Genomic DNA, 14,678 nt, shown 5'->3' with positions numbered 1-14,678 from the left:
AAGGGGACAGTTGGAGAGCTTTGTTTGTGTTTGGCACCTCAATTCTGCCTTGGCTGTGGAGGACTCTGCACCCCATTTTATAGTGAAAATGCTGTCAGACTTGTCAATGTTATGGAATGTGTATGTGCTGTGCCGCCAGAATTGGCCTGAGTGTTTCCCCTTTGCTGGTCCCAACTACTTAAGTCTCTTCCCAGACAGTGCCAGCTTTGTCTCTCCAAGTGTGACAAGTATGGAGTCAATCAACACTTGGTTATTTCACCTTTGGCCTAACGTCCCAACTTTCAGCTCTTTTCCTGTGTGCACATGCTCATGCACTCCCATGTGTACATGTATGTGGAGGCCGTAGGACAGGACTGGGTTTTTTAATTGTAATTCATTTTTAATTTTTTTTCAGACAGTCTCTAACTATTAGAAAGTTTGGAACTTTCTAACTAGGCTAGGCTGTCTGCCTGTCTCCATCCACCTCCCATGCTGGGATTCCTAGCGTATGCATCATGCTTGGCTTTTTCTTTTTTCCTTTTTTTTTTTTTTTTCCCGGAGCTGGGGACCGAACCCAGGGCTTTGCGCTTCCTAGGTAAGCGCTCTACCACTGAGCTAAATCCCCAGCCCCTTCTTTTTTCCTTTTAAGTGTACGGGTGTCTCCTCTGTGAATGTCTGTATCCTGGGCATGCCCGGTGCACAGGAGCCCAGAAGACGGTGTTAGATGCTCTGGGACTGGAGTTACCCTGTTCTGAAGTACCATGGGGATGCTGGGAATTGAATCCTGGTCCTCTGGAACAACAAGCAGCACTCTTTTTTACTACTGAACCATCTCTCTAGCCCCCTGGCTGTTTAAAATATGTGTTCTTGAGGGTGGAATTCAGGTCCTTATCTTTGCAAGACAAGCACTTTTTGTCCCCATTGCTTGCCCCTTCCTTTAAAAGGCAAGTTTTTACCCTCTAGCCTAGGCTGGCCTAGAAGTTATTCTGCAGTTGGGGCTAGCTTCCAGCTTGTTGCTGTTTTTCCTGCTTTAGTTTCCTGTTTGCTGGGATTACTGCTTGAGTCAAAAGACTCGACAGAATAGAAGAAAATGCCCTAAAGCAACACTGACTAGAAGAACCTGTCCAGCCATGATCACTTTATTGACAGTGCAGGAACCTACTCACTAGAAGGGTGAGGATATTGGAACCCTCAGTCCTAGGGTGTCCATTTGGTCAGCTTGGAACGGATGCTTAGAGCCTGGGCCATCCTCAAACTTTCAATGTAGCCAAGGATGACCTGGAACTTCTGTTCCTCCTGCCTACGGCTCCCAAGTGCTAAGATCACAACAGACTGGCACCGCCTGCACTCAGGGCCTCTTTATTGTTATTGTTTTTATTATTAATTTTTTTCATATACTTTGATCATATCTTTTCCCAGGTCCTCCCCACTTCCTTACCCAACTTGTTCCTTTCCCCCAAACAAAATCAAAACAAAAAAACCAAACTAATAAGTCAAAGAAATTAAAAATGAAAGGAAATAAAGATTGCACGTGCACGCGAACACACACACACACACACACACACACACACACCACACGCCAAAACAAAAGCTTCTGAAAGCACCTCACGTGATCCTGGATTGCAGCCAAGTTGGGAACTCTTATCACAAGTGGCAGGATGGAGACCAAGCAGAAGTTATCAGAGACCGATTTAGCTGTGATTGAAGACAGGGCTCTAAACTGTGACCAGAGTGGGGCTGAGGGACACTGAGCTGGGCACTGGCTTGAAAGTACTCAGCATGATGTTAGGCAATTCTTGAGGTAAAAGAGACACTAGCTATCAACTTTTATGCTAGTCAACCTACTAGGGCACCCTAAGGATGTGTTTTGATTGGTTGGTGTCTGAAAGTAAAATCTAGGTGTGGGGTGGGGGGGTGGGGCAGACCTTCTGTGACTCCAGGCTGTATGCACTTCTTCCCTATGGCTGTGCTCTGGGGGACAAGTGGGAAGATTCTGGAAACTGCATTCATTCCTTGAGGCTGCACCTAGTTTCCCATTTCCATTTCTCTTGGCTGCCATTCATCCAGGGCAGGGCACCCACCCAGCAATGAATGGGAACCCGTGCCATGCTTAGGAAGTTTGTGGCATTAGAATTGCTAGCACACATCTGTGGATGCTCTACTGCAGACAATGCTGATCAAGTCAGGTGGTGCCTTAGGTTAAGCTATGCTAAAAATGTTTACCTACTGTTAATGGCTACATTGACTTTATCATTTTAATCTGCTACAGAAAGGTACATCTACTGAGCAAAGGGTAACAGGCCTTCAATAAACAGCAGCCTCTTAACTTCATTCTTGGAGTTAAGAATGAGAACAATTAGCAATTAGAACCTCAAAGATGGGGCGGGGGACAGATCAGTGGGTAAAGCGCTTACCTTGCAAGCAGTGAGATTGTGGGGGAATTTGCTCTTCTGTAGCCTTAACTTTGGAAGCAGCATAGGGACTCATCACAAGGCAGTGCGGGCTCTGTCCTGGCTTTGTGGAATTTCGTCTACTTCCTTGGCAAATGGTGGAGAGGTGTCTGGAGATTCTGTATCTCTCGTCTCCCCGGAAATAGCAAAGTTAGGGCTCTCATTCAGAGACGTTTCACATTTGTGGCAACTGTTTGTGTCTGTGTTTCTGATAGTCTCTCCCTTCTGGCCAGTCAGCTCCTAAGCAGCCCCAAGTCACAAAATATGACTCCTTTCTCCTGTCTGTGGTGTTTACGAAGTTAGGGTTAAATGCCTGTTGGGTGGGTTTATCAGAGTGTAACTAAATTGGAAGGCCAGTAGCATTGTTTCCAAATTGTGGATTAGGTACCGGGCAAGAAAGAGCTTGAGTCCTTGGACTGGCTGGGAGGCCTAACTTATCTTCATGAGGGCCAGGGCAGGCTCTGGAGAGAAAGAGGTCTTCAAGGCTGGCAGGATGGCATGGACCTATAGATTCAGGGTTCCTAATGCTAAGGTGCACAGATTGGATTTATACCAGAGAAAGAACGTCACGTGACCAGAGACATGCCCTATGGTTAGGAGATGGGCAGGGCTAGCTTATGTGGGGGCTAGGATGCTTAATGATTGCCTTAGTCACCTCTGTTCTATTGCCATGAAGAGACCATGACCAAGGCAACTCTTATAAAAGAAAGTATTTAATTGGGGACTGGCTTACAGTTTCAGAGGTTAGTCCATTATCACTGTGGTGTGAATCAGACAGGTGTGGCACTGGAGACAGGGAGGGAAGGAGAGGAGGGGAGGGAGGGAGGGGGAGAGGGAGGAGACATTAGGCCTGGGGTGGACTTTTGAAGCCTCAAGCCCACCCCCAGGGACAGAATTCCTCCTACAAGACCTCACCTACTAGACCTCACCTGAGGCTGCCCTTCCTAATCTCCCCCTCCCTGGAGACTAAGCATTCCAATCTAGGACCATCCAAGGGCCATTCTTTCTTATTCAGATCACCAGAGTGGGAAACACCTAACAGATTTTAAACTGGGAACCCAGGAATGTCTGGGTGGGGGTTGGGAAACTGATGGAGTTAAAAAAAGAACTGGGGACTATAAAATCTGGGGAGGAGGTGATGGCTGCTGGCCCTGGGGTGTGGGTGACCTCACTGACAGGACTGAGGTGAAGGCCAGTTTGGGCAGCAAAAGAAGAGGGAGGCCGGGGTTGGGGATTTAGCTCAATGGTAGAGCGCTTGCCTAGGAAGCGCAAGGCCCCTGGGTTCGGTCCCCAGCTCCGAAAAAAAAAGAACCAAAAAAAAAAAAAAAGAAGAGGGAGGCCATGAGCCTCTGCTATAGGATGCTTGGGGTGTGTGTGTGTGTTCTCAATTTAACTTAATTGAAAATCTCCTATCCCCCAACTATCTTCCTGCAATTCTCTATTCTCTAGTAATTAAAACTTTGGGGGGGGGCATTAGTTTATGTAGCCATTGGACTTAACCTGTCAGAAGGATGCCTTGAACTGATCCTGCTTCTCCTCCAAAGTGCTAGAATTTAGGAATGCACCGGGCCTGGCAGGTTTTGCTGTCCTGTTTCTTGAATTGCTGGGGTTCAGATAGTCTTGTATGTGCTAGGAAGTGCTCTCCGGTGTGCAGGGAAATTCAGCGGCCAGCTTAAGAGAATAGAAAAAAGACAGGGTTTCACTGTGTTGCCCAGGCTGCCTTAGAACTTGCAATCCTCCTGCCTCAGCCACCTGAGTGCTTGGGTTACAAGGCTGACTAGAGTGTTTTGAAAAGTTGGGTAATGACATATATCTAAACTGTAGCTCATGTAATCTATTCTTGTCCCCTCCCCCCTTTCAGGTTGACCAATTTCTCTACCACATGCGTCTCTCAGATGAGACCCTTCTGGAGATTTCTAGGCGGTTCCGGAAGGAGATGGAGAAAGGGCTAGGAGCTACCACGCACCCTACAGCAGCTGTGAAAATGTTGCCTACCTTTGTGAGGTCAACTCCGGATGGGACAGGTACTGAATGTGTGGGTGGGTGTGGGTGGGTATGGGTGTGACTGCTCCAAGGATCTCTATTCTAGACTTTGTTCAGGGACATAGAACTAATCTCAGTCAAGGCCTCTTGCAAGGTTTAAGTCGATGAAAGCTGATGCCATCACTGGGAGGTGACCAGAAGGCTATGGGATGGGATGGCCATCTGACCACTTGGACAGCCACAGTCAAACCAGTGCTCCCTGTGTACCACTGACAGCCGTTTGTTTTCTGCTCCTGTGCTGAACAAAGCTTCTCCTCTCAGTTTGGCTTTCCCAGTCCCATACAGGTAGCAGAGTGGTGGTGGCTAACCATGGCAACTGTGGTTGATGGCACATTCTGTAGGCACCAGTGCCCTTCATAGCCCTTCCATTGTTTCATGAGCCCCGTTAAACAGTCCTGTAAGTTAAAGTGAACTGGGAAGAATGGGAAGAGCCACTGTGCTTATCCCAGTAATACTTCTTTAAATACCTGTCTATTTTTTATATGTATGAGTGGGTTGCCTGCATGTACACCACATAGGTGTCTGCCCGAAGAGGCCAGAAGGCACCAGATTCCCTGGAACAGAGGGTTGTGAACTGCCATTGGGTGCTGGGAATTGAATCCAGGTCCTTTTTTTTTTTTTTTTTTAAAGATTTATTCATTTATTTTATGTTAGTACACTGTAGCTGTCTTCAGATACACCAGAAGAGGGCATCGGATCTCTTTACAGATGGTTGTGAGCCACCATGTGGTTGCTGGGAATTGAACTCAGGACCTCTGGAAGAGCAGTCAGTGCTCTTAACCACTGAGCCATCTCTCCAGCCCCCGAATCCAGGTCCTCTTAACTCAATTTATTTATGAAGTAACCCAGCCATTAATTACTCTTGACTGCTGCGCCATCTCTCCAGCCCCTACGACTAAAGAGGGAAGCTGTTGGTTGAGCTTTGTTTAATCTCTCCTATTTGGATAATTTCTCTTACGATGCCACTAAGCAAGATTGATGTTGGAAAGAGTGTCATTTGACTTTTTTGGGGAGACAAACATCTAGCCTGCCTGGTGCCCAAATTGTAGGCCGTTACAGAGCCTTCTCCCCTAAAGCATGTACTAGTGTTTGTATAGCCTTGAATTTGTGTCTTCCTAAGTGAGGCTAAATAATTCCCAGAGGGCCTTTCGCTTTTGTTGATATGGTGGAGGTGATGGAGGTTTCTGAGGGCATGAACAGAATCTCCCCACCCGTGTCAGTTCCTCAGCACAGGTTGGGTGTCTGGAGACGTAGTCTGGTCCCAGGGGGTGGGGGTTTTGATGGGCGGGGAGAGAAGATTCTAAGAGAATGCCAGGAGGCTGAACCTGCACGCTGGCTTTGGAACCCAGCACTGGCAAAGCCTTGTTCATTTGCCACAGCAGTCACCCATGTTCTTGACTGGTGTCTGTGGGGTCCACGAAAGTGGGAGTGCTGGTGTGAGCGAGGTCTTTATCTGCGGGGCAGGAAGCAGATTCTGAGAGCCGGAGGGAGGGGCTGAGCAGCCGGCGGGGGGCTGTGGTGGGCCGGTCTGTGTTGGAACCTGACCTTGGATCCCTGTGTGTCCTTGGGGAACACCTTTTGAGAGTCTCTTGGATCTGGCTTAAGAAGACTGTGTACAGTTCCTAAAATAAGAATATTTGTTGAGGCCTTGTGACCTGCTGGAGCCTGGCACTGAGCATGTGTCCTGTTAGTTAGAGTTGCTGAATGGGTGAGTTCTCAGATCTTCAGAGTCCCCTGAAGTGGGGAGAGAGGTCCCTGCGAGTTCTGCTGTGCCCTCTAGATTGGCACATTGACCACTCCTCTGTTTCATTCTGACTGGAAGTCACGCCACATCTGTGTTTCAGCTTGACATTCTGATAAATGTATCAACTCCTGAAGGGCGGCCTGTATCTCGCTAAGTAAGCACCTAAAATGTCGAAGGACATAGGCCTCGCTGGGGCGTTTCCCCAGCACCCACCCGTGTTAATTTTAAAAGATTTATTTATGTTTTTGTGTGTGAGTATTTTGCCTGTGTGCCATGTGGATGCCAGGAGCCCCGAGAGGTCGGAAGAGGGTCTTGAGCCCACTGGAACTGGAGTTACAGACTGAGACACTAGGGGGGGGGACAGAGAATCGAACCTGGGTCCTTTATAGGAGCAGTCAGTGCTCCTATAAACTTACACCTCTCTAGCTCCAATTCATTTACTCAAACGAAACTTCCACATTTATGTCTATTTTCTTTTTTTCTTTTTTCTTTCTTTCTTTTTTTTTTTTTTTTTTGGTTCTTTTTTTCGGAGCTGGGGACCGAACCCAGGGCCTTGCGCTTCCTAGGTAAGCGCTCTACCACTGAGCTAAATCCCCAGCCCCTATGTCTATTTTCTTGTGTGTGCGTGTGTGCACTTCTGTGAGAATGGAGGCTAACGGCTGCTCTCTCCTACCACGTGGGTCCTGGGTGGTGAAACGTGGCCTGTCAGGCTTGGCAGCGGGCGCCTTTTCCTCAGACTCATCTCGCCAGCCCCTAAAAGAAAAAGATTTTTACCTTCCTGTTTAAGAATATGAGGGCTGGATGGACAAATAATCTGTCCAGGTCCACACAGCTGAGCCGGGAGTCAGACGCGAATATGGCGGAGTTACCAGGTGTGTGAGTGTGAGCGAGCATGTGCCTGCCCGGGCCTGTGCATAGCTCTGGGTGGTGGTGGTATGGGTTGGGTGACAGACAGGTGACAAGTGCCTATGACAGTTCAACTCTACACCTCTAAGTCCCATAGTCCCAGCCGTGTTTACAATGCCACCATATTGGAAATGCATCTTTGCCTGAAGGAGTACTACATACACAAATGAGCATGCTTAAGTACAGCTCTCACAACATGGTGGGTCGTGAGAAGACACAACCCCCTAAGTCACTGGATACAGATCACAGCATCCTTGCAATGGTACAGTCACTGAAACAGAAACTAGACTGTGTCTACCAGACAACGGACAGTTCTGTGCTAAAACCCGCTCAGGGTCTCAATGGTAGATACTCTACAGAAAAGGAGAGTCAATTTATTTACCGAGGACGGTCTCCTGGCAAGCAGGTGGTGTGAGCCAATGCCCAGCGCCGAAGCACACCACTAACTAACGGCATGTTTTATTTTTTTTCCCCCGCGTTCCTCCCACGCGCCCAGCACAATGCCTTCATTCTTCCTTTGGGAACTCTGATTTGGTTTGATCCACAAAGTCCCCTCCTAGGTTTAGTGATCTGTGAGGCCGTGGTGTGCCAAGCCTCTGTGGCTTGCCTTTGAAGAGGGAGAATTGTCCTTAGGGAGATAAAGCTTACGCAGAGGAGACAATTAGAGAGTGATACCGGGCCATATAACGCTAGCTCGAGGTGCGATAAAGGGAGACAGACCAGCTCCGTGATAGGTTCTGTGCTAGCTGCTGAAGCCCCTTATCTTGGTTGCTGTGTATTAGACCAACATCCATGCAGCGGAGGCCTGAGTCAACAGCAGTGCACAAGCGAGTTAATAAGGGGGTTTATGATGTGGTGCTGACGATCGATCTAAGCAAAGACAGCACTGATAGCCTCCCCAGAGTGGGTGGCATTCACATATGTTGAGTCAAACATCTCATCGTTGTATTGATTTTTTTTTTTTTTTTTAAGATAGGGTCTTACATATAGCCCATGAATTGTGTCCTACAGCAGTATTTATTGCCAGTGGGGACTTCTGGACAGGTGTGGGTGGGTTCCTTTCTAGGGGCTTAGAATTGTTTACAGGGCCAGTTCAGAAATGGAGTGTAGAAGTCTACTTGTATATCAGTGAGTGACCTGGAAGCACATGCCGCCGTTTGCCGCTTCCGGCATTGGGTGGCCAGAAGGTCTGGGAGTCCTGTGAGTCAGCCCAATGCAATCCATTTGTCTAGTTAGCTAGGCCTAAGATTTTCCCAGTGTCACCATTGGAAGTCCCATTACCCCTCTACACTGGGTAATCCAATGCAGGAGGATGACACACACACACACACACACACACACACACACACACACACACCCCACCCCCTTATGTGGCCCTTGAACCCAGGCCCCCACCGCTCCTTGGCTGGGCTGTTGTGCAATGCTCTAGTCATCTCCTTGACCCTAGACACAGTCCATCCCCTTCGGGTTACTCACACACAAGCCTTTTGAAGACACAATCTTATCTGCTTGGGAGCCAGACAGTTCCCAGTGACAACTTTGACAATGACACTTGCTAGGTGCTTATAGCCCCCATCGCATCAGCTCTATGCTGTAGCTGCTTTCGACATGATGTATCTGGTGTAAATTGGTGCCATATTCTATAGTTATGCCAGACTGGCGCCCTGACATGACACGCTGACACTTAACCATGCTGTGAACGTCCACGTATGCTGACTGTCTTTCCATCTAGAGTATTTACACTAACTCTTGTTGCCTGTACCTGAAAGGTGTTCTTGTAGGAGCAGAAATGACTCCTCTATATCATTCCCTTTCCTCCCAGGTCTGTCTGTGGCCGGGTCACAATCAGGACAACTGTGGCACTTTTAGGGGCTGTCCATTCTCATTGCTGAAGCAATTGATGGCAGGAGAATATCTGATTTGAAGATTCATGATCGATTTAGTTCTCTCTCTTTTTCCCCCCCCTCCTTTCCTTTCTAAAATTTCATTTTTGTGTGTTTACTTTTTAAGACCAAGTAGCCCAGGCTGGCCTGGAATGTGCTGTGTAGATCAGGCTGCCTCTGCTTCTTGAAAGCTAGGATTATAGCACATGCCACTACTCGCGTCCCTTCTATTTAATTTTTTTTTTTTTTAAATAATTACATATATGCTTGGAGTTTGAGCACATGAGGGCATTGCTCTGGGAGGCCACTAGAGGGTGCCACATTCATGGAGCTGAAGTGAAAGGTAGTCGTGAGCTGGACAATGTGGATGCTGGGAACCAAACTCAGGTCCCCAGGAAGAGAGCAGTGCATGCCCTTAACCATTGAGACTTATAATAATCTCCTGGTTTTGTTTTTGTTTTCTGTTTTTAACTTTCACAATAAGTTTTAATCGTACATTTTATACAGATGACTGTGAAGTCTTTTTACTAACGTGAAGTAGTAAACCGAGAAGTAGAGAACACAGACAGGCGCTGGCCTTCCTCACAGCGGTGAAACAAAGAGTGTTCAGTGCCTCAGAGCATTGACAGTGAGCAGGGAGTCTCACAGGCTGAGGCATTGTGGATGGGCAAAGCGAGGGGGCCTGGGTGGTCACTGGCTTTTTTGACTGTTTACTCTGAGTAATCGCTGTACTTGAGGCTTTGGCAGGAGGTGCTGCAGCAGAAGGATTGCCGTGAGTTTGAGGCCAGCCTGGCCTAGAAAGTGCAGCCTCATCTTAAATCCAAAACCGAGGCAGATGGCCCAGTCCATGCAAGCACCAAGCTCAACCAGCTGAGTCTGTTTCCCGAGCGAGGCTTCATGGTGAAAGGAAAAGACAGACATTCCCACAGTTGTCCTCTGAAGGCCATATCCACTGTAACTGAAGGAAATCTTATGGTGCAGAACGAGAAGTAGAACTAGAGGTGAGGGCGCAGGAGGTGAGCTGTTACTTAGCTTCCCCCTAGCCCTTGCTCCAGACAGACCTGGCCACCTTTATGCTTGCCTAGAATCTCGGGATCTCTGTGGGGTGCCCCCTTGTTTAGAAGGGGTTCCCGGATACCATCATTTGTAAATCATCTGTTTAATTATCTGCTGTAGGGGCTTAGCCATGCTGACCCAGGAGGACACCTCCATTTCTCGACACACTTACCTCAGAGGACCGGGAAAGGTGGCTTTGAAATACAAGGCCAATCACCTTTTTATTGCAGAGCCTTCTTAAAAGGGCTGGCCCTGCCTACTGCACTGAGCGCCTGATGGGAGGAGCAGGTGGTGATCTATTTTAATTAGTGGCAAGTACCTAATGGTTGAAAATAGAACCTCCTGGAACATTCAACTGGCCACTGTCCCTCACTCAACCTTAAAGACCAAAGAGAACAAGGCATGTGCGTGTACACACACACACACACACACACACACACACACACACCAGCCATCACCAGGTACCAGATCACCTCGAGGAAGCTTTCAAACAACCCAGGAGTGATGAATGAATTTCCGGTGTCAGGTTACTCCAGGTGACTTTGACTACCATGTTTAGATGGGCTAACTGCCACTTAGTGCCCTGTCTTTCCTGCGACAGGTGAGTTCCCAGGAGAAGTTGGAACTCTTTATCTCACTGACCTTAAGCATCTGATAAGAGTCAAGCTGAAAGTGGGCTGCTGGCTGTGTGGGGGTGGGAAGTGAGTCTGCAGAGACAAAGCTGGAGCGAGCAGCCTCGCCCTTCCCTGTTGGGCGATTTGATGAAGGGTGGCGCCACCCCGTCCCTCTCTGTCACCCCTTGCTGAGCTGTGTGCAGAAGTATTTCTGATTTATTTTGTATGTGTTATTTTATGTGTATGGGTGTGTTTACCTGAAGAACATCTTAGAGAGGCCTGAAGTGTAAGGTGGGTACAGAGGCTTGGTGGAGTTAGAGGAGAGTGCCAGTTTATTCTGCGCCTGTGCACGCAGCCCATCAGCAAGCTTCAGCAGGCCCTACAGTGGAGTGGATGGTATCTCTTGCTGCCGTCCCTCCACTCCATATGGTCTAGTTTCCATCGATAAGCTGGAGTTCCTGGTACAGATGTGGTTGCTTTTGCTTTTCTTTCTCACTGCTCTGTGGTTTCCAGGAATTGGAGCCACAAAGAGGAAGCCGTGGTCCTGAAGGAGGGGCCCAGGCTTTAGAGTCAGAAGCCTTGGCGTCAAACCCTAGCTCTCTCTCACCCCTTTGTGACCTTAACCAAATGACTCAACTTTAGAAGGATCACTTCCTGACCCCCAGTCCAGCTCAGGCTGCTGTTGCCTCCAGGTTTTACACTCTTGGCATTGCAAGTGAAGAATTCCCCTTTGAGGGTTTACAACTTTCAAGTGCTTACTTATTATTGTTCAAGAGAAACCCTTTGGCTGGCCCAGGTCAGAGTCTTCGCTGTGATTGAAGGCAGCGACATCACTCCCATCATATGTTAAATGTTTTATTCCATTTATTTGTTTGGCGTGTGTGTGGGTGTGTGTGGGTGTGTGTGGGTGTGTGTCAGAGCAAATTTGGTGATCCAAGGAAAACTTGTGGGAGTGTTTCCTTCTGTCATGTGGATTCCAGGAATCGAACTCAGGTTGTCAGACAGGGTGGCAGTCACCTTTGCCTAGTTAGCTGACTCATCTGTTCTCGTATATATTTCACTTTTTTAAAAAGTGAAAGTTAGGATCCAGTGATAACAGCATGGTTAACAAAAAGTCAGAAGACGTGATCTAAACCCTTAACAGTTGCTAGGCAAACATCTTATTTAATGAGTGAACCATTGATTCAACAGGAGGTGGTAAGTTGCCTCAAATACCAACTGTGGTTACCTAGAGGAGCCTACTCTGAGCCTACTGGGTTCTTTCTTTACCTGTAGTTTTGGACATCCTTTTTTTTTTTTTTTTTTTTTTTCCTTTTTTTTCGGAGCTGGGGACTGAACCCAGGGCCTTGAGCTTGCTAGGCAAACGTTCTACCACTGAGCTAAATCCCCAACCCCTAGACATCTTTTTTTTTTTTTTAAGATTTATTTATTTATTATATATAAGTACACTGTAGCTGTCTTCAGATACACCAGAAGAGGGCATCGGATCTCTTTATAGATGGTTGTGAGCCACCATGTGGTTGCTGGGAATTGAACTCATGACCTCTGGAAGAGCAGTCGGGTGCTCTTCACCGCTGAGCCATCTCTCCAGCCCCCCTAGACATCTTTTTAAAAGTGTATTTTATTGTGTATTATTTTAAAATTCATTTTACTTTTTTTAATTATTATTTTGAGGTAAGGTCTCTCTGTAACTGACTGTCCCCAGAACTCACCATTTAGACCAGGCTGTTTTCAAATTCACCGAGATCTGCCTGCCTTTGCCTTCCGATTGATTTAAGGCATATGCCACTAAGCCCAGCTTAATTTTTATTATTATTCATTTGTATATTTGCCTGCTTGTAGGCATGTGCACCGTGTAAATGCAGTAACCATGGATACTAGAAGAGTCCCTTAGAACTGGAGTTTTAGGTGGTGGGGAGCTGCCCGATGTGGGTGCTGGGAACCCACCTCATTTTCTGGAAGAGTAGTGCTCTTTCTTAACCCCTGAGATGTCTTCAACTCTGCTTGTATGATTTAAGAAACTTCCTTCTCATTGGACTGAAAATCACTATGTAGGGGGCACTGACTCCGGTCTCAGCCCCCTAACCAGTGGGATTATGGGAGGATCACCGCGCTGGGCTAAGAAGCCTGCTCTTGGTGGATTTTCTTACATCAGAACCTTTCTCCTGCCCTGCCCACAGATACTTTTGCCCTTCACATTCACAGTCTGTCACATGCTCTGGTGAATGCTATTCTGGGATTATGGAATGTCTTGGAAGGAGCCCAGTGGAGGTAGGGCTTTGAGCTACGATTTAGAGCAGCTAGCAAGAGTTAGGAGAAGACCTTTTAGACCAAGGAATGATGACAATGAAGGATGACAAGGTCAGTGGCACTTTACTGACAACTGTGTGTTATGCACGTACATACCTGTGCAACCTAGTCTGTATTCCACCAAAACCTCGCAAGTGCCCTGGCAAGTCAGCGCCATAAGCTGTGAGTTCTGCGGTGAGGCCGCATGCCTAGAGAGCCTGTTGAGGTGCCCAGGCCACTGCTGAACCAGAATTCATGAGCCCCGACCACCATGTGTAAAGGCTGTCACCTAAGCCCTGCTCTGTGGGGAGTGGTCATCTGCAATAGAGAGATTGGGCCTAGGAGGATCCCTCCATCGCCTTGTGGGGTCCTAATAGGATTTCTGGAGTCACCGTCTCATCTTCTGAACTCAGAGGGTCAGTCCTTGGGGCCGTGAGTGTGGGTGGAATATATTCTGAAGGACTAGTGAGTGTCCCCCAGTTCCTACCAGCACCCTTACTATTTACAGTCCCCTTCGGTCCACCAGAAAATACAGCCGAATCACATTCCTGATGGAGCCATGCTGGGCCGAGTCCAGCTGGGCTGGTCTTGGATGATAACCAGCCAGAGGCAGTGCTGGCCACCTCCGTCCTCTCATGGTCACTGATTCAGCGGATCGTGTGTGTCCCGGGCCTCAAAGTGCTGATGAGGCAGCTCCCCCTTGATTTTTCTCTTTCATCCCCCTGACAACCACCACATAGCGTTTCCTAGAATCTGGCTGAGGCCCCATGGCCAGTGAAGGTTGGGTACTCGAGTGTCTAGAAAAGTCATCTGAGGGGGTTGGGGATTTAGCTCAGTGGTAGAGCGCTTGCCTAGGAAGCGCAAGGCCCTGGGTTCGGTCCCCAGCTCCGAAAAAAAGAACCAAAAAAAAAAAAAAGAAAAAGAAAAGTCATCTGAGGCCACGGAGAGGGGGTGTCCACAGTGAGTCAAAGCTGGTGTTGCCGTAGCAAGCCTTTAGTGAACAGGCCTTTAGTGAACAGGCCTTTAGTGAACAGGCCTGCAGTGAGCAGGCCTTTAGTGAGCAGGCCTGCAGTGAGCAGGCCTGCAGTGAACAGGCCTGTAGTGAGCAGGCCTGCAGTGAACAGGCCTGTAGTGAACAGGCGTCTGGGGTGAGTAGTGGTGATTCCTTCAGAAACCCAGTAGTAGGGAGTGGAAAATTTGTATCAGCGAGAGGAATGCTAAGTCACCCGGTCTGCTTCCAGTGGCTTTTCCTGGAAAGGTATCTACTGTCTCCTTTGCCATTTGAGAGACCGGTCTGAGACTGTGTTTGCCATGAGCCTGGTGCTTACTTGTTCTTGCTATAATTCTGGGTGATTTCAAGAACATTGCTCAGTTCTCTCAGGACAGTCCTGGGCAGTATGATGCTCCTATTTAAAGAGGACAGAGGTCAGAATTCTATGTGTCTGAGGAAAAAGAGGCTCAAGGCTAAAAAGTAGCCAGGCAAGGATTCTCACACACTTAACATACGTGGGTTTCAGATGAACGTTATGTAGACTAGCACTGCACCTGACCAAGTGTATGGGAGTGAGTCCCGAGGACCCTCAGTTGGTTGATACCCATCCCAAGCTTTTGCATTAAGAGATCATGGACACTGGGTTCAGGGAGCTCATAAGAAGTGGCTATCCAGGGTGTGCGTGGGCAAGGTGCTCAGGGGTCCAGAAGTCCTGAGCACAGA

At 48.1% G+C, this 14,678-nt stretch overlaps 1 protein-coding gene across 2 annotated transcripts in view; it reads left to right on the top strand.

Moving 5' to 3' along the window:
* The window catches only part of Hk2 (hexokinase 2), a 50,451-nt gene that overhangs the window by 11,621 nt on the left and 24,152 nt on the right, over positions 1 to 14,678 (top strand). The window contains 1 exon segment of one of the 2 annotated variants that reach the window (NM_012735.2): positions 4,291 to 4,453. In NM_012735.2, the coding sequence (NP_036867.1) occupies positions 4,291 to 4,453 (163 nt within the window). 2 annotated transcript variants of the gene reach the window in all.

This window comes from Rattus norvegicus, chromosome 4 (assembly GCF_021556685.1).
Source record: "Rattus norvegicus strain SHRSP/BbbUtx chromosome 4, alternate assembly SHRSP_T2T, whole genome shotgun sequence".
NCBI classification, from domain to species: domain Eukaryota; kingdom Metazoa; phylum Chordata; class Mammalia; order Rodentia; family Muridae; genus Rattus; species Rattus norvegicus.
This window is presented reverse-complemented; position numbering and strand designations above follow the sequence as displayed.